Source organism: Triplophysa dalaica, chromosome 24, assembly GCF_015846415.1.
Source record: "Triplophysa dalaica isolate WHDGS20190420 chromosome 24, ASM1584641v1, whole genome shotgun sequence".
NCBI classification, from domain to species: domain Eukaryota; kingdom Metazoa; phylum Chordata; class Actinopteri; order Cypriniformes; family Nemacheilidae; genus Triplophysa; species Triplophysa dalaica.
The window spans coordinates 2,799,167-2,822,506 of NC_079565.1; the positions used below are offsets into that span (position 1 = coordinate 2,799,167).

General features: G+C 39.4%; 1 protein-coding gene across 2 annotated transcripts in view; it reads right to left on the reverse strand.

Annotated features, from left to right (window-relative positions):
- Positions 1 to 23,340, reverse strand: part of cspg4 (chondroitin sulfate proteoglycan 4) — a 43,359-nt gene that overhangs the window by 9,368 nt on the left and 10,651 nt on the right. Inside the window, exons 1-5 of one of the 2 annotated variants that reach the window (XM_056740285.1) lie at positions 13,836 to 13,884; positions 10,692 to 10,855; positions 5,950 to 9,507; positions 3,940 to 4,392; positions 318 to 494 (exon numbers count right to left, since the gene is read on the reverse strand). In XM_056740285.1, coding sequence (XP_056596263.1) covers positions 318 to 494; positions 3,940 to 4,392; positions 5,950 to 9,495 — 4,176 coding nt within the window. In that variant the 5' untranslated portion in view covers positions 9,496 to 9,507; positions 10,692 to 10,855; positions 13,836 to 13,884. Of the gene's footprint in view, positions 1 to 317; positions 495 to 3,939; positions 4,393 to 5,949; positions 9,508 to 10,691; positions 10,856 to 13,835; positions 13,885 to 23,340 lie in introns of those variants that run through there. The other variant, XM_056740284.1, reaches the window with a different exon arrangement.

Genomic DNA, 23,340 nt, shown 5'->3' on the forward strand with positions numbered 1-23,340 from the left:
CAAACCAAAAGAGACCCATCAAAACCCGTCCGCATGTGGAAAATCACATATCATTATTTCACATTTTGCGGGAGTCACACGGCGCCTCTGATTGGCCGGTTTCTCTCCAGCCCAGAAGCCAAATTCTCGCCACCGTCATGGTTTTCCAAAAATATGAGTTTCCCGCGGCGACCAGAAACCACAGACAACATCGAGCGCGCATTAAATGACACTCTGTGTTCTGTTGGAATTTTCCGAATACGTCTCCGTTCTCCAACCATCATTAATGTTTAAAACAGGGGATGAGAGACCGAGCTTTGATGGACGGCTCTGCATACCTCTAGTCCAGTGTTGAGTTGAATGATGGGAGCTTCGTCGTTCACAGGTTTGACGGTGATGCCAATGAACAGGGATAGACTCTGGCGAGTGATGTCGAAAGCCGAAGCCATGAGGGTCAGACTGTCTTCCGTGGTCTCGCTGCTGTCATGGAAGTAGAATACCCTGCCCTGCTGTACCTGAGGACACACGTACAGAAGTTATTTATTAGAATTTGACTTCTATTACAGACACAAAACCAAAATATCTTGCAAAAGAAAGAGTCACATACAGATTTCAAAATGACATGGGGTGAATAAATGCACCTTGGCTCAATGTGTCTGATCACGTGGTCAAAACCATGAATCCATGTCCGTTTTCTAATAACACTAACCCGATTGTTAATAGCACAGCTGTTCGTCTATACAGACTTTGTAAACAAGCCATTTTCCGGTTCGTTCCATCATTTAAACATATTTAATATACATCCGTCACACTACAACTGGATTTACTGTGGGTGGTCAGATAAACTCTTTAAACAAAGCACAGATTTAACACAGCAAACATAACGCACGTTTCCAAGAAGCCGGGTGTCATGTGTGAACCCTCTGGTGCAGGAGGTCAGACGACAGATTTGCACAGTTTGAGAGATTTTGAGAAGAGATTTTCTTTTATAAGAACAACAAAACGGGTGAAAACAATCCTTCAGATTTACATTGAGGGTTTATAAATGATCGTGTTGACCCGGGACCGATGAATATCCAGACATGATATGGAAAATTCTAGTCACTTTCTAGCATCTTGGTGATTTTTAAGGAAACCATAAATATTATTAATATGATATTATTCAGACATAATAATACCACCTGTAAAAGTGTAATAACTTGCCAAATAATGTATCCTCTCAGTCCTTCCGAAACACTGAAATATGGATGTCGGAAAGACGATATGCATCAATATGTATCAATTTGAACAACGTTAAAATATATTTAAAACCTATTAAAAAAATTAACCTTTTATAACCAACATGCATTTCATTTTTTTGTACTATTGTTGATCATCTGCTATTCTTCAAACATAACTTTTTTAAGTATTAAACCCATTGTCAGTCGATCACATTGCCGTTGACTTTATGTCACTCCTGAGGTTTGATTTTGCTGAAATTCAACCGACGCTGGACTGGAATGACCCCAATACATCTAGAAATGGTCCTTAAATGAAAATTTGGAACGGTCTCTTGATTGTTTCCATAGCTGTATATGCACATCTGTGACTCATATCTCAATATTTTGCATCTCTAATACAAATAAATCATACTATTCTAAAGTCACAGAATCTTCAGCACAGAAAAGCCATGCCTCATTTCTCAGAGCTGGTGGTAAATCGTGGCGTTTGTCAGGAAATCGATAACCATTGGCGACTATTTACGGAAGTTGTCATTTTTGTAATAGAAGTGAAATGTTTTCCGGATTGTTTCATGTAAGATGCTAATGGCTCGATTCTTTCTCCCTCCCGCTTTCTTCTCAAAGCCCAGAGCTGTTTTGAAATCTTTTAATCTGAATGCGTCGGGAGCGTCTGCTCCTCCGCCATGCCGTAGGCTGTGATTACAATCCATCCCCTGGAGTGGAAGCTTTGACTGGCAGTAGACCTTTACAAACCAACCACAATAAGAAAAAAAACGCCACATTTTGTCCAATAATGAGCGTGACGCACACATCTTTAATTCTGGCACAATTTCGAGAGCCAAACAGCAGCCGATTTGTTCCATATGGAACGTATTAAAACTATGCCGGCTCGAGATGTATTACAGAAACGATTGAGTAAAACGTCAATGAAGAAGTCCAGAAGGAAACGTGGGGCAGAGGACAGAATAAGCCAGAGCCGTTGAGACATTATGCATTACGATGTGAAGTGTAACGGCTCTTATGGAGCATGTAATGAAGTTATTCTGACAGCTGGACATAAACCACCAGTTGACATCGATTCTGAACTTCCCATCTGCGATCAATCGCTTTCATCCTGTGTCTCAAACCGCCCCGTCTGTGACTGATCTGAGACCTGCTTTTCTTTCTATAAGATACCTGTCAGTCTAACAAGAGTCTTAATGGAATACAGAAGTATTCTGGGTTGTTTTCAACGCGGTATGATGTTTTCCTGCCGAATTAAATGAAAAAAAAATTTGGGGGAGCTCTCCATTTAAATGACAGATAGACCACAGTGCTTTGAAATCACATTTGCACACAAACTAAACACGTCATATCGGATTTAATAAATGGAAAATAGCAGCAATTAATTCTGATCAAACTCTTTTTTGTGGTTGTTACGTGAGTTTGGAATGACATAAGCATGAATAAATGATGACCAAATTACTAACAATTATTTCTCATCTTTAGGTCTTCGTGTTTTAGGGACAAAATTCTTTCATTTATTCACCCGAATGCCATTTCAAACCTGTATAAGACTCTTTTCTCTGTGGACCAGTAAGAAAATAACTCAAATATGTTTTAACAAATGATCATTGATCTTTAGACTTAAGAATTCCTCTCGAGTTAATCTGGTCTCGATGGCTTGGCTCTGAGCCTGGCGGAATGGTGCGAATGCTTCATTACGGGGATATATGGGCGAGTTTATTCTGGCCCCGGGCGGCGAGGAAGCGCAGTCAGAATTTCCATCATGTTGGAACAGAAGGCATAAGAGCGACGACTAATCGCTCTCTCGAACAACAGCGTACACATTCTACCGCCAGATTTTCCCTTCTCATTTTTTCCACTAGAAGACCTTTGGGACACTCCGCTAAATATCATAACGCACAGTAGTTTCAGGGGCCCAGTGGAAACAAAGAGATCTTAGAAAATCTCCTCAGACGGAAAGTGAAATTGTTTCTCTGTGCCTCTGAAACACAGCGAGCATCTCTGATAGCATAGACGTGCGGCGTGATCAAGGTCGCTTTCTGCGACCGGCTTGTAAATTAAGATGCGGAAAATGCTATTTTACGCCTGACTGTACTTTACTGATGTGGGGAACATCACGCAGGGACGCTGGTGGTCTCTTAGAAAGCATTATGTGCTGCTGTGCGTCCTTTTAATTAAAACCAATGAAAGCTCCTGTGGCAGCTTTGTTGTCGGTAGAAGAATTAACTCTCATTTCCAGAACACAAAGTACAAACAATGAAAAACAAACACCCTGTAATGAGACCATCATTAGCTCTTCCCACTGTTGCCACAACGAATGAGGATTTAAAGAACTAAATCTCCCAAAAACAAAACCTCTTTGTTAAACCTGCATGACTTGCTGTCATGAAACAGACCCTGATAGCACAGGTACGTCTGCTAAAGATCTGGAATATGTAGAAACATCTGATAAACGCCTTCTAAAAGGCAGTTTTACATGCATTCTAAATCATAAACATTCTACAGGCCTCTTATAGATATCTATATGACATCGGACTGGAGACATCTCAGTGACGTATTGCAGATGTCTTGCAGATGTAAATGCAGACATCAAATAGATGTTTCCCAGATGTATGTGTGCTATCAGGGAGACATTCTGAAGATTACAACATGCTGTCAAACATCAACATGAGGGTAAAAAACATTGACAGAATTACACATTTTAAGTGAAGCGTTCATTTAAAAGAGGACTTACTTCGGCCCAGGTGAAGCTGACAACCCCATCCTCGTCCTCCACATATCTGATGTCTCCGTGTTGAGGCTCCTCCTCCATAATAAAGTCAACACTCAATTGCCTGTAGAAGGGGTGCGTGATATTCAGAACCTCTTGGGTCAACGCCACGGATCCCCCCTCCCTAACGGTGAGGTTGACCACCTGGACAGGTATGAGCCGTGGGACAATTTCCACCTGCACCTCCACATTTTCAACTGTGGTGAATCCATTGCTGACATCGGCAGCAAAGTGGTCCTTGCCTTGAAGAGAGGTGGACACGTAGACAATTCTGCCCATGTTTATATCCTCCTGTGTGAAGGACTGAATGTAGTCTAGGATCTTTGAGTCGTTGATGAGTTTAACCACGTGACCCAGGCGTGGAAACTCTTTAACAGAGAACACCATCTCTTTGGGGAGGATGTCTGTCTGTTCAACCTGATGAAAATGAAAACAAAGCATTCAACAGGTGCTGCAATAAATTACCTTGGTATGGAGTTACTTGTTGACTTTGAAAATGCATATATTTTGTCATCACTAAATCTTGGTTTTAAAGGGATGAAAGGGATAGTTCACACAAAAAATGAAAATTCTTTCTTTATTTACAGACATTACAAACTTGTTTTACTTTCTTTCTTCTGCAGAACACAAAAGAAGATATTTTCAAAAATGATGGACACCAAACAACTTCGTCCCCCATTGACTTCCATTGAATGAACAGAAAACCACTGAGACATTCCTCTAAATGTTATCTTTGTGTTCCACAGAAGAAAGAGCCGAACAGGTTTTGAACAAAACGACGGTAAATGATGACAGAATTGCTTATTTTTGGGCGAACTATCCCTTTATGTCAAACTTACTTGGAAACATCTTTTTACAATCATAAAATATTTTGATATATTTAATGGCTCTGAATGAGCCGATATCATGAATAAGATTTACCTGAAACCCTATATTCAGTATGTGATAAATCTAGAAATACTGATGGCAAAGCAGCACATAAATTACTATCAAATGACCAACGGAGGCAGAGTTTCCTCATCGGCAACATTTGGATTATTGCTGAAGTAAAATCAATGAAGCATAAACCATATTGCATAAACTACATCTGAACACTTTTCTCTTCTTCTAAAATACAATTTCGCTTCAAATTTCAAAGCAGCTCCTTGATGGATTTACGAGCCCTTCGTTCAGGGAGTTTTATAAGTAGAGCTCATGCCGTTCTGAAACCATGACTGTAACACAAAGCTGTCAAACAAAAATTATCATTAAGTACGGTGGAAACTGCCAAGGGCCTTTGAAAACTAATCTAAATATTTCAGCTCTGTGGGACGTTGGTCATATACTTTACAAATTATGTGTATGTTTCTTTTCTAACCTATTAGCGTAAAAGACTCACAAAACACTGAAACAGAATTAGCTTTCTGGCCTGAGATAACAACACTTTATGACTGAGAGAAAAGACAAAAAATAGGCTCTAACAGCTGCATTCATGAAGCACGAGCAGAGCAAATTTCAGTTTAAACAGTTCATGAAAACCTTGAAAATTCTCATCCAATTCAATCAGACAATTTATGTAACAATGGTTTTCCAAACTATTTATATCATCTGCTTGTGTTTTATGAATTGGATCTTCAGATACTACTTTTTCAATTACGTAGTTAATTATACAGTGAACATAAGACATGCAAAACAAATGTAAACACTACTGATTTGTGTAACTTTGTGTATACAGAAACATTCTGATACAACTATGATGTATCAAGATTGAACAAACCTACATACAGTAACTGGGACCTGATGTATGTATAAACTTTGCAAACACAACTTTCCATGCCCATATTATAAATATAAACTGAGTAGTAATATGTATAACACACTACCGTCAGTTTTGACTGTGCATACGCACACTTTAAGGATCTAAAATCCTACACACAGTTTTATACATGAGGCCCCTGGTCATTATATGTGGCATACACTCATAAAGTGGCTTACCTTCAAGTGGTCTTGGTCGATAACAGAATGTTCTCCCTCATATGCGATGATCAACTGGTTTGCCAATACCTCAGGCTCCGACAGGTAACCTTTCTTGAATATCTTAATCTTGAAAGTACCCTCTGTGGACAAACCCTTAGCTTGCACAGTGAAGGCAAAGGAATCTTTCGAACTAAGGCTCTGGTAATTGTTTTCATAAGAGACCACACACTTTTTTAGGTCCTCTTGTGTAAACGTTGAAGATTCAACTCCGCTGACTATAATCCTACCATCAGTGGGTGCAGAAGTCACAACATAGATGATCTCAGCGGGACTTCTAATGTCCATGTTGGACTCTGCACTTATCATACTGGTGTTCAGGGTCTTGGTGCTACCATGGTCCATTACCACCATGCTAATGTTGGTTATACGTAGAAAAGAGTCACCTGCCTGAACTTGAAGCATGGATGTGGTCTTGTGGTACCCGTCAGATACCTGAAGTTGGAATTGCTCACGGTCGGCCCCGTGGTGGATGAACAAAACCTTCCCATCTCTCAGGTCAGCCTGAGTGAAACGGTAAAGAGGTTGTGTAGGGTCTGCTGATGAAACTATGTTTCCTGAAAGAATTCCCACTCGGACGTAAACCAGTTGGGTGTCATTAAAGTCATAGTCGTCATCTTTGAAGAGAATGTCATCAGTTGTCAATAAACGCTGGCCATTTCTAACTACATTAAAAGGTTTGTGAATTACCCTTTGAGGCACATGGTCATTCCTGGAATGTATTGCAATGTGAAACACCCCCCTCAATTCCTCATTACCCTCCTCTTGCCAATCGTTGCCATCTCTAGCATCAAACACCAGGAATGTGAACTGGTCATGACTGCTTTCCGATCCATCATGTGTGTAGATCAGCCTGTTTAGTAGCAGATCTTCATTACTGAAAACTTGAATTGCACCCTCAAACCTTTGCACACCAGGAGGAGAGTCTCTGATAAGACGACCGTGTTTAGGATCTTGGGCTATTTTGTAAACAAAATCAGTTGAGTTGGAGGTTTGAACCCACAGATATTCCTTGTTTAGAATATTCTCATTGCCCTCAAACACAACCAGTCTCTCATTAGTCAATACAGGGGCATCAAAACCTGTCTGAATTTTGATCGGAAATGTGTATGATGAGGAGGGATGATTGTCTATAAATACACTGAACTGGAACTGATCCTCAACATAACTGGGACTGGTAAGAAATCCAAGAATTGGTCTGTAACTAATTTGCCTGTTCATAATGTCTTGTTGGGTGAAGCTCTCGCCCTCATACAACTCTTTACCATGGAAAAACAAGACTCCCTTTGCTGGACGTTTCTGAACTGTGTACGTAATTCTCGGATCAATATTATTAGCTACCCTCCCAACAGCTTGTAGTTCTTCTAGCCCAATGACTTTCGGGTTCCCACGATCAACTTGGAGAGGACCCACTTTAACCATTTTCACATGAGTGGGAATGATCTTAATGGAAAAAGTGTTGTTATGAAGGATGGCTTGCCCGAGCTGCGCCTTGAAATGAATAAGTTCTGTCTGTGCGTTCGTGAGGTCCGCCATGGTGTTGGGAACGTACCTCAGCCGATTCTGTTCAAGATCAGACTGATGAAATTGCATCACCATCTCTTGCACCTCATTGTTTGAGATCAACTGCAGTTCTCCATATCTAAGCGACTGAGTGACGTAATACACAATGTCTCCTGTTTTTGGAGTAGCAGATATGGCCAAATGCTGTATTCCAATTGAGGCAGTGCTATGCTGTGTAAGCAAGAGGCCAGCATTGGTGACAAGATTCATCTGTGGCTGTGTGATCAATAACTTAAATGTTGATGAGTAGCTAATCGAATCTCCATCCGAGACTTTCAGGGAAAGTTCGGCCACTGCCCCTCCTTTGTGGATGTAGTAGATGTTGCCCTCTTTCAGTTGTCGGCAGGTGAACTCTTTCAGGCTGACTCCTGGCTGGTTAGCTCTCTCCAGATATCCAGCAGGTGTTGGGGCTGATGTGACTGTGATCTTGATGTTGTCACACCGATTATCTGAATGTGAGATTCTGATGAGGTTCGGGCTCAACCGTGTGCCCCCATTAGCCGTCACAGAGATGTCACCCATGATAATCTGAGGAATATCATTGACGGGCAAGATCTCTACCGGAAGAATATACTGGTGTGCAACACTTAGGCATTCTGGGAGACTAGTTCCATGTGCAATCACTTCCAGAAGAATTTGGTCATTATACTTTTCGTTGCCATCATGGAGATACTTGATTTTCTTATTGACGACATCGAGAAGGGTAAACTTCTTTGTGCGTCTTGTGTTAATGTTCATATCAAGCAAGCCATACCAGGGATCATTTACAAGAGAAAAGATTATCTGGGATTGACGTACACCCGCCGCTTCCAGATTGAAAGTTGGGTTGAGGTTCACAATGTCGAAAAGGGCCTCTCCACCTTCAGGAACCAGCAGTGGAATGACTTCCAAGAGCTTGGAAACATTGTGGAACATCTCTGGCAAGTCCTTAGTAGGTAAACAGTGTCTTTCATCAAGACTGACATCGACATATGTGACTCTCACTGGGAGAGTTGTGGTTGTCTCCATATCATCGTAAGCAGAGTAATCATAGTCCCCTTCACATTTCACGTGAATGTCTTTAGTAATCAGAGCGTCCTGCAGGCTACGGTGTTTCTGATTCACCTTGATTTCTCCTAAACATCCAATAAAAGATTCAGTTGTGAGCTCCTCCTCCACAAGAATCAAGTAATCGTCCTGAAACACCTCCTTCATCTTCTTTTGAATGCCTCCCAGATACAGGTTCCCCACCAGATCCAGCTTATCTGACCCATTTAGCGGAAGCGAAACAACCTCACTGTCAACATTAATCTGGAACTCGTTGGGATCTATTTGAATTCTGACTCTGTGCCACTGATCGTCGTCTACTTTGACTTTTGTGTTCTCCAGCACATGCATTCCACTCCCAAGATCGATCACACCTTTAAGGAGCCCTTGCATCATTCCTATTGCGATGAAATCTGCCTGCTGTCCAGGGTGGAAGGCCAACAAGGCATCCTCAATGGTCGTTTTCATCAGCATCTCCAGTATACGGGAGTTAGAGCTGCTTCTGGTCCATGTAGGGAAAGAGATGAAGGACTCGGGGCTGATGAAGCTGGTGGTTTCTCCATCTCCTGCCTCAAACTCACTGCTGCAAGTCTCCTTCGTGTCATAACAAATGGTGGCTGCTGAATCCAGAATATCAAAGTCGTGAGACTCAAACTTGACATTGCTCATGCAGCCACGCAAGGAGGGCACAGCTGTGCTTTGGTACTCCACTTCCAGGTCTTTCACACCCCCGAGGAACACTCCCTGGTCGATGTTCAGGTCCTCATCCTCTCCATCCATTGGAATAAAGGTTGTATAGAGGCTGTCCACAGCCATGGTGAGTTTGGAGTCTCTCAGAACAAGAGATACGTGATGGTCCAGAACGTTGTTGAGCTGCAGACCCGTTGAAGAGGTCAGAATATGCTCTCCAGATCCCATGTCTATCCTCGCCTGTAGAAACACACACAAATGTTACACTGCATTACACTGCACCTCATTTCGCATTGGATAAAAGTGTCTGCTAAATGACTAAATGTTAATTTAAAATGGCTTTTAGAATTGTAAAACTAGATTTGTAGTTTTTATACCTATCTTAAAATCCACAAGGTAACAAAAAGTTTAGGAAACAAGTAAGTTTAGGAAACCGACAGCACACCTCTCCAGAGCATAAGGAGTTTGTGTTAGCAAGCAACAATAATATATTTAGTATGGTTTCTTGTTAAACCTAAGGAAAAATTTACTTATATTCACTTCAAACCTCAAACAACTCTTAATATGCCATGCAAACTTTCGACTGGAAAACAAGACGAAGAAACTAATTAAGAATAAGACTATTTGCAGTGCATTGTTATGAAATTCATGCATTAAATATTCCGACATTGGCTTTGTTTGATTAGTCTGCACTTTCAAACACCACAGTCATTTAAAACGAAAATATCACCAAACTCATTTCACATCTGAAGCCTCCAAAGATAATGATGGAAAAAGTAAATGAGTATAAATTGTAGCAGTGGAAATGCGTTTTTAATGACAAATCCTTCCGCTGATGAAACAGTCACAGTACTGTGTCATATTCAAACATAATGGCTGCAGTTCCAATGTGTTTATATCTGCAGAGTGGGAGCCATTTTCTAGCGTGGCCGCAGATGAAGAAATATCTCTGGGCAAAACGGTAACGCGTAGTTGCAGTGTCATTTTCCATGTGTTGAGCTTAAAAACCATGCATATCCAGTCACATTGCAACTGGAAGCACATGCGAGTCATTCCTCTCACCGCAAGGTAGACGACAAACCATCTCAAAAACTCACAGGGAGTAACACAGCGTGTGGCTCATTCTGGGCCATGAGAAAATACTGGAGTTTGTTGTTATTTGTGCAAACTACATCAGCCTGGGATTTCCTCTAGAGTGCAGAGCAGATTCAAGCACTTTTTGAAAAACTGCGTCTAGTGAGGTTTAACTTGGCTTCGGATTGGCCAAATCTTTAGAAAGTAAACAGTAATTTAGCAGGCACTTAAAGTGAAACTTTGACAGCTCTGGTCTGTTTGTGAGCGAAAAAAGTGGCGGTTCATGTATTGCTACATTGCTCGGATTTGACCCTATAACCATTCGCTGTGCATAAAGCTGTGTGTCTCACCTGCAATCTGCCATTGTAGAGCTCCAGCGAGAGGTAATCTCTCTGTCCAGCAGCCAGCAGGAGCAAACCGCTACGTCTGCTGGTTTTAAACTGGAGCGACACTTGAAAACTCGACAGGTCTTGAATAGCATCTATCCGGCAGTAGCTGTCCCCAAAATAAGAAGCTGCAAACATACAGGAAGGAAGAGATATCATTTAATATTACAAATATTTCAACGATGACGTGCACAATTAACGTGTGAATCTGGAAGTGGGAAGATGCACAGCAGATGGAAGTTTGGATTTAAAACGTTCCCAGCTGTCTTGTCAGCTGTTGTGTAAAAACGACACAGGAAAATGTTCGGGAGACTAACGCCGTTGGCCCCATGAGAATGTTTATATAACTGCTTTGTTGCAGGATTCCCTGAACTTGGCGTAGTAATGTTCGACTCTATGCTAATGGAGTCACCTGTCCTAGTGATTTTTCTCTTTTTATATTCCTTTTGTAAATCACATTTATACACATCACTCCTGGGCTGTGTGTCAAGGAGGTCCCTGTCTCATGGAGGAAACTTTCATGGGCCAAAGGATCAGCGTATATGGTAACATTATCCAGTCGGACTCAATGGGAAACCCTTGCATGGAATTCTGGGAAAGATCCAGTAATGGAACGTTCTCACAGGAACAGTGGTCAAACAGTGGTCAAACAGTGGTGGAAGGTCAGGGGTCAGATGAGGTCACCGTGTGCCTGTTCGCATCCAATACTTTATGACTCATGTAATTCCCTTAGCATCTTTGTAAAACTGAACCAAAAGTTCTCTGAAAATGCTATTATTAGGAACAAACAATGTCTGAAACTGTTGATAAAAATATAATAAATGTGAAATTATTTCTCTATCATGCGTTTACAGTGTTAAAGGGATAGCTCACGCCCCCAAAAACAATATTTTAACCATATTCTTGCCATTTCAAACCTGTAGGACTTTCTTCTGCAGAACACAAAAAGATATTTTGAAGAATGTTGGTAACCACACCATTTACTTCCGTTATATGGACACAAAACCATCGAAACATTTCTCAAAATATTTTCCGTTGAAAAATAAATCTACAAGCTTTAAACCATATGAGGGAATAAATTATGACAGCATTTTTCTTTTTGGATGAACTCTCCCTGCAACAAAATAAAGTAAATAATGAAACAAACTGTAAAGCCCATTGCACACTGAGTCCGAAATTCGCGTCCGAAATTTCCTTATGTTAAAAAATAAATGCAACCTCACATTTTATCAAACACATTTACACACTGCCTTCAATATTTTCGTCTGTCATAAAAAAATTCGGACTGGGTTCGATTTTCTGCGCCTTTGCATCTGTCAAGCATTTTCAGTTGCCTTTTTAACAATTTAGAGACACCGTACAAACGAGAGCCAAATACGAAAAAACGCATACGAAAATTTTGGACTGCATGTGCAAAGACCTTAAACATGAATGGGTAAAGGTTCACTGTAGTAAATATCCGTAAGGCCATAAGAATACAAACAATACATTCACTCACTCACTCACTCACTCACTCACTCACTCACTCACTCACTCACAATAAAGGCTTAGTTTACTAACAAAAATCTAATTCTGTCACACTTCTTATAATAATTTCTTGCTTGAATTACTATTCTTCAAAATCCTGCTTTTGTGTTCCACAAGAAAACAACATTGTGTGCAACTAAATAAATAATGGAATAATGGCATTTTCATTCTTGTGTGAACTATTCACATAACCTGATAAATATTCACAGCAGTATAGCAGCTGAAATCATTTAGCAAAATTGCAATTGTTTAGCTAATCGCTAAGAGCGTATTCTTAAAAACTCAGTCAATGGCAACCAGCCCAGTTGTGTCTCTGTCTGTGCTCCTCTGTGCTCTCTCTGATTTATACACAAAGCAAATAAAACGACTTTGGAGAGCTGCATACAAACATAAATTACATGAAAGTGAATTGAATGCACAGGAAAATCTCAGAAAACCACTGGGAATTAAGAATATTCATGCACCAAAGACACAAGATTAACCATCTTCAAAGTAATTGAAACTCTCATTTACACTCCTAGCGTGTTATACATCAGAGATGTTCACAGTTCAGCGAAAGGTTCTCACAGATACCTTCAAATACACACGCTCGATACACTCCAAAAAACAAACACATAAATCTCCCAGAAAGAGCCAAACACAACAGGAGGGCGAGCCAAATGCTGAGGCACATGTAATCTCTCGTATAATAATCCATAATGCTGAAAAGGTTATAACATTTAGATCTGAGTTTAAAAAAGACCGTTCGCACACATCTGAGTAACACAGATAGCATATAAAGCAGAGAAAGCACTGTGAATTTTAATGAAGCCACATCTATCTGAAGATTGTTACTGTGATTTAGTTTATATCAGTGTTCAAAGAACTTCAAAACGCACTACAGATACAGAGGCCAGATAGAAAAGGGAATTATCTGGGAATATTTTCCTCAGCTTTACAATCATCAGATCTGTTTTTGTTGGAATGTTCACGGCATGCACGGGTGGTAAAATGGCTCAACTGGAGCCCAAGGACTCAGAGGTTCAATCTCAGAGAACCGCCGCTTGAGCATGCTCAGACAGGAAAAGACACAGGGGCCAATGTGAGCCGGGCCTGCGTAAACAAATCTGGAACTCGTTAAAACTCTTAGAGGGGATTCTAAATGAGACACATGTGTTCAGGACCCCAAAATCCTTCCAGCGTTCAACATGCACTATACATTTAACGAGGACTCGATGCGGCTATCATCTTTATAGGCCCGTCACGTTTCACTGCATGATAAAAATGCAGCCGGCTTTTCCTTTGTTTGTGAATGAGCATCATTATTCTGTTGGTTAGTCCATTATGAAACTCCAAAAGTACATCTGTTTTAACAGGCCAGCTCTTTCTTATGGGATGAAGAAGAAGGTGGACGATTTGAATGACTGAAATCTGGAATTACTAAAATTTCTACAAAATTTCTACTTGCTGCACTTCATGTAATCTTCATATAGTTTTATATCGCACTACAACAAATTAACTAGCTACTGAATACTGTATAAAACATTACTTTACGCAACAATAATCATTTTAATTGTAAACTAAGTTAAAAACATTACGAACATTAGTCAAGGTCATGTAGCCTAGTCCATGTAGTATGACTTGAGCGTAATGCAATTTAAAATGCAGCATAAATAATTTAAACACTGCGTAAAAATACATTAGTTACATCCTAATGTAAACTATTAAAATACCTATAAATAGAATGATAGGCTATACAAATATATAAATAGTTCGAGAACATGATGTCGCTGACGCGATTACGTCACACGCAATGCTTCGTGAAAATAGGTCAATACTTCGGCGAAGATTTCGTTTCCATGGAAACACAAAAGCGACTTGAGGTGGATTTGAGGACACTGACGATTAGCATTTCGGCTATTAAAAACGATTGTCATGAAGTTGGAATAACGTTTTTGGATGACGTCAACAAAAATCGAAGAACAAACTCAGAGCTCGTGGTACGTCTATTTCCAAATTTCATCAACATTTTTCATCAAATCGTTAGTCAGACAATGATTGGGATTTTTTACTTTCGGAAGTCGACTGTTAGCCCTTGCTAGTGTGCGACTGAGCACTAGTTGTGTGCTACATTAGTTACAAAGCGTGAATGTAATGTAATTAAATAAAGCATATGGTCAAGTGATTAGGCCTCAGAAATAAACCAACAAATAACGCCTCAAAAACACAACATGGTGTTTTATAAACGACATGAAGATAAATTAGCCTCCTAATCTAACTAGTGCAAAACCTGTCACGGATGTAAATAACCACCTGTTCCCTAACGAGATAGGAACCTCAACTACGAACAACAACACATTGATTTGTTTACTCACACTCGCGTCGTTAATCTCCATATTTCTTCATCCATAGAAAACATAAGTATGAAAGTATGTATGAAGTAACTTTTTGTGATGAAAGCAAATAACTGGGGCTGTCAGGTTCAAGACGTAATTAAATTAATTCATGCCGCTTATGCATCGTTTGGTTTGTTTGGAGAAACAGATTGTTGCCATTTAATTACAACTGGCTTCGATTTGTTCCTAAAGAGGGCGCTAAAAGACCAGCCTTTCATTGATTCGAATCTTTCTTCGATTCGAATCGTTTATTGATTCAAATCGTTTATTGATTCGAATCTTTTATTGATGAAGATCTCTAGGCATTTTAGCTAATTGGAAAACACAATATTTAAAAAGAGCATTTTCTAAAGGATCTGTCCCATAGAATATACATCAAACAATGTAAAGAAATAGAAATATTGAATTGACAATACAACCCGCTGCAATGCCATTTGGGAAAGAAGCTGGTGTCCCTTGGCATGTGATAAACCGGATAGTATGCAAGCTGGGATGAAGTCCAGTTCTTTGATGTGGTTTTCTTACACACATTCATTTAATCTCATGATGGTGCTATTGCATTGCTCTCACCCTGGGGAACGGTGTGTTTATGGACTTCTGCCAGGGCAGATGGCGCTATCTGCTCCGGTCTGTATTTTTAGTGCTTAAAGGGAACTGAGTGGTTCTCTGTCTCCTCATCCTGTGGATGAATCCGACTCACCCCAGTTCCCCAAAACCCTCCCGTTCCTTGTCAGACATCCGGAACATTCACACGGAAGAAGAGGCCAGGCTGTTTCCTCTGGTTGGTTATAGTTGCATGAAATATGAGAAATGTTGAGAATGATTTCTGGGGTCTGTTTTAAAATTGCACTTTACAAAATCTAGAAATAAATATTAACCAATGTTAAAAATGATGTTATCAATATTTGTTAGAAAACCGGACCAATTTTCTAGTTTATTCTTCAATATTTGTATATACAGTAGTATATAAAATACTATATAATATTAATATCATATTGTACTTCTTTCAGGATAAAGGATTTATGAAAAAATCATTCATCTACTTTATTCATTTCAAATACGTTTTCTTTACAAATCAGATTGAAGCGGTACTTGATCAACTTACTGGAATGATTATCAGTCAATACCGTACCTTAAATTTTTGTATTGTGATTTTCTGACTTCAAAATACAACAAATATTTCAAAATATAACACATTTAGCATTTTGGACCTTCAATATATTCCTCAAAATTTCAGTTTTTGTTCAATGAAAGAAAGAAATAGTCTGAACTATTTCTCTAAGAAGTCTGGAAGAATGTTTATACCGCAGTTATATTCTGTCTAGACTGGATCTGAAGGTGACCTTAACCATCGCCAGCACGTTGCTTAGTCCTGTTTGGCTCCCGGATGATTTGTCGTTCTCGGTTGCAGTCATGAGGAATAAGCGGATCTCTCCACAGATGAGCTCTGTGCCTGTAAAACAGTGCTGGATGTGATCCAGACTGTGTGGTTTGCTGCACCACACACCTGGTATGATAATCTGACTCCATCTGAATAATGAACTTTCACCTGAGTACACCATCCACAAATGAATGAGTCTTTAAAGAATTTAAAGAATGTAAAATAAATATTCTGGTCTGTATACATATGTATGTATCTAATACCCTTTTTGTTTGTATTTTGCCTGCATGGCTCAAACAAGCACAAATAATTAATCCTAAATATAAATGTTTAAAGTCAACAAGTCAGAAATACATGGCAAATAGCTTGGCGCATGTTGTCTCCATGGTAACAGCGACTGACCACTTCGTTTGCTAAAACAAACCACTGGGTTGCCATTAGATTAAATATAGTAAATAGTGGTTGTGCTGCTGATGTGTTCTTTGGTTATGTAGTGGCTGTGCGAGGGATGGTTGTAATTACATCAATCTAAGAGCGGCGTCTAACTGGAGTCTCTCTACATAGACTACAACCTATTTGTGGCATCGCTGTTGCCATGGTAGATCAAAAACAGCACTGTGTTGGTCAAAGTCTTAGAAGATATTTCAAGGAAATATAATTTTTGAGAAAATAAGGACAATGACTCATCAACGGTAAACAAGTATGTTTTTTCTTTGGATTCTTTTTTTAACATTGAAAGAGGCCACGTTATGTTTTTGTATCATTTTGTGTTATTTGTTGCAAATGTCCACTTATGTTGTTTTAAACCGGTTTGGGGGTCAAAATAAACAAAAACATCAGTAATTCAACAAGTACTTAGAAAAGTCTACTTACAATAAGCCAATATCAATCAATGAATATTTTGCAGTACGATTTGATGCTGTTTCACTTAAATCTACATAAACTAACTTGAAAGTTTGTTTAAACGGTTATATAGAGGAAAAAGTAAGGATTTAAGGTTATTTGGATTAAATGTACATTTATGTGAATAAGATGTTATCATTTCAATGCATAAGAATATAATTTTGATCTGTTTGTCCAACAAAACCAACGAATGTAAGTCACACTTTTATGTTGTTTTTTGTTATTTTGCAGTTTGACAGCTCCATTCTCCATCCGCTTCCATTATATTAGGAGGGCAGCATCTCTATTGTGTTCTAATGAAAGAAAATCGCAGGGTTTGAGGCAACATGAGTGTAAGTACCTTTTAACAGAAATGTCTTTTTCAGGTTAACAGAGACTTTGTGGGAGAAACTAAATGTCTAATTCACACAATCCCTTTTATTGGGTGCACCATGCTGGTGAAAACCGAATAGATGTTTCTTTATAATGTTGGCCGTCATATGTCTACATCATTAGGATGTTTCCCCACTCATCTCTTTTTTATATTGTGGTTTCGGGTTTGAACTGCGGCGTGTTTTGTCACCGGAGCCTGAACAGAAGACCTTTAAAAGCTGTTTACAATCTTTAGAATGGGCTAAATTGCATCTCTGGTGTAAAAGAAATGTTTTTGCAGCTTAGTTTTGTTAAATGGTCTGGCTGGAAGGGGAAAAGATGTTTGGACAAATGCAGAGGATGTCTGCGTAGTACATTACACTCTTATTCCAAAAGAACAAGAAATCCTGTTTTCCATGACATGGCCCCTTTAAACTCAGCATTCTGGGAGTATCTTTCCTAAAGAGGAATACGAAACAGGTTTAGGAATGCAGTCAGGATGATACCTGGGTTTATTCCAAGCGCAAGCTGCGGTTTTTTTTGTAGCGAAGGTAGAGAAACGCTGCTCCTGTGTTTTATAGAACCCAGAGCACGTTTAACTGAACTCAGATTTAGTGTTGACCCAGAGAGATTCGGCTCTATTCCCTGCACACATTTCATTCAGATCACCTCCCTCTCCGTCTGTCTGTCCGTCTGTCTGTCTCTCTCTCTTCATCTCTCTCAGTCTCAAACAAACACTGTTCACAGGGAATTGTTTCCACAGCATGCAACTGACACTGATATTAATTAAACCATCCCAACCTTTAAATACAAACAGCGTGTGCAAGTGAGTCAGAAATAATGAATGTGCTTGTAAAGAAGCATAATTGTTCCTAAAATAGACGAACGGAAGATCGTATGAGTATAGTTGTTTTCCACAGCCTTTTGTTTTAGGTTAGTTTTAGTTAGGAAGAATCATTTGAGTAAGAAAAATAAATGCGTATACTGAAGGTTTGTGTAGTTTTGTCTATTTAACTATATTTATTTTGCAAGAGAACCACACAAAACTCTCCCAACGATTTTCTTCTCGAGTGAGTAAAACTACCCCCAAAATATCTTGATGGGCCAACGTCATAAATGGCCGTTTTTGCTCTCCACAGGAGTAGAGGCCCATGTTTGCCTTGCAGTAGTTCAGTGTTTTGACTAGTGCAAAGTGTGTGCGCCGGCTTTACGCCTTTCCTTGCGGAATGCTGAGAAGCTGACGTTACGTTTGCCAGTGCAGTGCAAGAAAGCAGAATAATTTGTAAACGCCCCGTGGCATGATGTCACTTCCCTGCGAGCTAAAGGGAGGCATTGTGTACTTGTTTATATGGATTTAAACACTAGAATGGCTGTATTATAGAGTATTGAGATATTACAGCAAGCGTTTGTATGTGTTAGCACACACATGCACTCTTTTTGTCTGGAATCTGTTCCCTTTTGACCACGAACAGTGACCTATGGCCTCTGACCTGCCATAGGATAGATAAACAGTCCCACAGGAACCTTATTCTACAGCACGGGATATTATAAAGACTTTATATGGACCCTTTTGACTCGGGCTAGTAAGTACCTGGCAACCAACAAGAATAGCCATAGCAACCACCTGGAAACACCGCAGCATCATCACGTTGTGTGGAGGCAAGAGATGTTGAAAGTAATTGCATCATAGACTTCAAAAAGTGTTTTAAAAATGATATGTGTGCTATTGGTATGTGCACAACGAGACCAGAAACATTCTTTAAGAAATTAAATGGGATCCGTTTTGATTCCGTAATGCCTCTAAACACGGATGTATTACACAATGACAGTGTAAATATTGACTCAAGTCGTCAGGGGTGCAGATGGTGAACAACGCAGGCGCTGTTAGTGTAGCGCCATCTTCTGATTCCCGACAGCTTCTCGTTGCGTTTGCGTGAGTGAAGCACTTTATTGAGCCGCTGATGTGGAGCTGTTTTAACTCTGACAGCTGAACCTTTGTTCTCACACGTGTACGTGAATTCCTCCGGGCTATAGGCAGAATAAATGTTACTGCGTTTGATCGGAAGGGCAGATGTGACACCCAGAATCTGAGTCGCACAAGCTTCTGTTTACACTTTATTGGTGCTTGTTTTGCGCTAAAGTTGCTGCCATGTTTACAAGGTTTCGTTTAACACGTTTCTATGTGTTTGCTAGGGTGTTAGGTGTGGGTTTCTAGATATGGCTTTGGTTATTGTATGTATTTAGAATGTTGGCTGTATGGGTAATCGGGAACTATCTAACAATCACGTTTTTAAAATGTTGCCATTGCGTAAAAACCTGAAATATAGTAATATAACACAAAACACAAACCAATACATTCTCACATTTGATCTTTACCATGGCTCTCAAAACGATAACTCGCGATTAATCACATCCAGAATAAAAGTTTGTGTTTACATATGTGTTAAACCACAGGGCTTTTCATTATAATCATGGAAGTGTTTCGAATCTCAAATGCGTCTGCATTTAAATTGGTTTTTAGGAAGAGATGAGATGGTTCTGCTGGTTTTTGGGCGTGCTAAGTATCACACGCAGGGTAATGGTTTAAACATATGTCTCAGCTTGAGGCCTCTCGTGCGGGGAGAAAAGTGAATGTGTGTGTTTGTTTAAAAAAAAGGCAGCTGAATATGACCTTCTCTCAAGGTGCCCTTTAAACACACCCAGTTCTCTCTTTAAACAAAAAAACATCCATCATACAACACATACAAGTCATACAGCATCAATAGGCCGAGATCTGAGATTCGCTCTGTGTGTGTGATCTGTGAATGATCTGTAAGACAGATGCACATACTCTCTTCATATGGCATAAAACAGCCGCAGATCTAAAACAGCTCATAAAAATCAGAGTGGACAAGAGCGAGTTTTTATGAACATGTGCTTTGTGAGCGCGGATGAGATTTTCTGCCCGTCTCCTCAAACGGATCTAAGTTCGACTGCCCGAGGACGTATGCCTTCCGGGAGATTGCGAGCACACGCCGAAATAGACAGAAATGGAATAGCAAAGAGATGCAACAGTACAGCCTCAAGTTCTCACGGGATGCGTCTGCTTACGAGTTTGGAATTATGAAACGTGACTTTTAAGTTATTGTGTTTGGAGTAGATAGATGTGTTCATTTCATACTTATCTCTTCCTGGCAAAGTTTGAGTGTTAGTTGATTTATTATATTACCTTTTTCAATAAAGATGCTCCCATAAAAGGCAGCAGCCTTGTAATGTGTGTTTTGAAATAAAGTATAAGTCTTGTAAAGGGATGCTGTCCTGCTGTCACTGGTGTAGATTAGTGTAAATGATGTTTCCTTCTCAAAGGAGAGACAGTAAATCAGTTGAGTTCTTAGGAGACGCTGTAAGCCCCTCAGGTCCTGTTATTTTACTATAGTCTGCAGTCTGGCCCTAACAAACACACACACACACACGGGTGACCCCTGCCGTTTACTGACCCACTGAGGTCATATGACCTGTTATATCTGTAGCCAGCACTGCTGACACATGCATATGTTTCATATTATGAGGATAAATTATGATGAACAACCCTGAAGCAGGAACCACGGAGAAACCTTGTGGTACTTTCTTTTCTTATTTCTGTTCCCATCTCTCTTTCTGTAACAAAGCCAAGTAAACTGCCTACTTAGGCAATATTTTGAGGCATCATAGGCTTATTACAGATGGTAGGGCGGTTCCAAACAGTAGCCAGCAATGCTCCTTTTTGTCAAATTCTACAGCAGTCAACGCAATCTTCAAGGACAGAACAATCCCAGCATGCATTGCATTACAATAAGCTGAGTGAAAATTAAGGAATGATTTCTATGACTAATTTTGAATAAAATATGTAATTCAAATTTTTCTTTAGCCCAGTGTTTCTTCCCAAACGCCTAAGGAGGCCTCAAGATGACTTGTAATTATTTTAAAGGTGCTGTGTGTAATATTTATGAGGATGACAGAAAAGCTATATTATATCCATAACTATGTCTTCAGAGGTGTATAAAGACCTTACATAATGAAACTGGAATTTTTTTATTACCTTAAAATAAGATATTTAAATCTACACACACTGTGGGTCCCCTTGTTTTTACAGTAAACCTACAATGCCTTTACAAAGTGCGTTTCTTAAATATGTTATCTTCTTTTGCAAAGAAGTGAAAACACAATTAAATCTTTGTCATGTGAGAGAGAGAAGGGTTGAGCAAGCCGTTGGTTGCAATTTGCCATCTCACCTCTAGTTGCCGCTAAAATCTCCAAGTTGCTCCTTTAAATAAGATCAAACAGCATTTGAATAAGCTAATAAGGGATATTTCTTAGTCTTTGGTTATTTTTTATAACAAATAAAACATCTTTACAGGTATGTCAAGATTTAGAATATTTTATTGGGGTCCTTCAAATATTATTGGGGACAGTCCGGGTCTTAAAATTAAAAAGGTTGAAATCCCTTGCTCTAGCTAGCCAATTGTCTCTATATAAATCAACAGGTAGCAATAGCCACTTGACTTCTTTGCTATTTGTGTGATGCACAGTTGTGTTTAAGAGACATTTTTCAGTCATGGGAGTTAATTTAGAGCTTTAGATTTTTTTTCAACACAATCTACTGATGTTCTCTAACCGTTGCTCTCAGATCGCTGTTCTCTGAACTGGATCTCTTCAGTAAATGGTTAAAATAACAGATACATGTGAGGTGTTTGTTTGCCTTTGAGAATGAGGCGTCTAGGAGCGGTAGAAACACTCAGTACACTTGTCTAGTTGTGTATTTGGGTTCTTTAGGCTACTTCACTCCACACTGCCCCACAAACGTCTACAAACTGCAGCGTTTCAGACATAAGCACAGCCGTCTACACTAGAGGTGATTAATGACACGTCACACAGTTTAAAGGTTTTTACAATCAAAGTGTCAAAGCTTGTCATATTTAATAATTACTGACATTGACCAATCAGCTGTAAGCTCAAGGCTACATTTCAGTGGTAAGCCGTCAAAAATACATGGAAGTTGATTTGATCCCATTTAATTGGGATCCATTAACACATTTTCACATATTCATATATATTTGTTATTAAAATCAAATTCAGTTTAATGTTTGTTTTGCGTTTGTGGGGGCAGTAGGATAGCTCCGGCTATTGGGTTTTAATGGATCAGTGTGTTAACCCTGTTGGTGTTTTCTGTGTGTGAAATGAAAGCTATGCTTCTAAATCAAGCAGCCAGTTTTAGAGTGTTTGTTGGGAAAGTGTGATACAGCTACTAAGCTTTCGATATAACTTGTCTCTTTGTTGAACAGACTGGTTTTTTTTTCATTATTTCGGCTGTTTACTGTTGTTCCTCACTTGCTTGTGACCAAAGAAACAACACCAGGATTGTCCTTCATAATTTTTAACATACCATGGTGTTTTGCCTGGCGATCCTGGAGTCATTTCAAGGCATTTCTTAGTAAAGCTTTTATACAACACTCCATTGAACAGTTTAAACATTTTGCCTTGTCGGACAGAAACATTTTCTGATTTTGATAGAGTTTTCTAATTTAATAGACACCTAGAGAGGGCTTTGGCGTAAAGTGTGGACGAAGGCAGATAAAACACCAGCGTTTAGTCAAACTGACAGTGTCTTTCAATGAGAAGGGTTGTAATGAAATAAATGACCTCTTTATTTGCACGTCAGTCTATTGTCTATTATATATGGTATTGTCGAATCTCTCACCTAATGAATTTTTCTTGTGTAACGATTTGCGCTAACGTAAAGCACATTGTGTCCCATGATTCCTTCAAGATGTTATAAAACATAATGCAGTGAATCACAGGTGAGGATCGCTGGGCTTTAAACTGCCTCATAAATTTAATTTCATATAATGTGTTTAATTGATGTCTTTTTATGAAGTCAACACTTTCTCAATTAGACTGTAAACAATTTCATATTACTGTGCTTTGTTCACTGATTTAAACCTTGTGTTAGAATAAGCCATGCGTTGGATGTTTGACAAAAGAGGCTAATGAAAAAAATCAAACATGATTCAATGAAAAACACATTTTTTTGTTGCTACGCTAAATACTGAATAGGTGT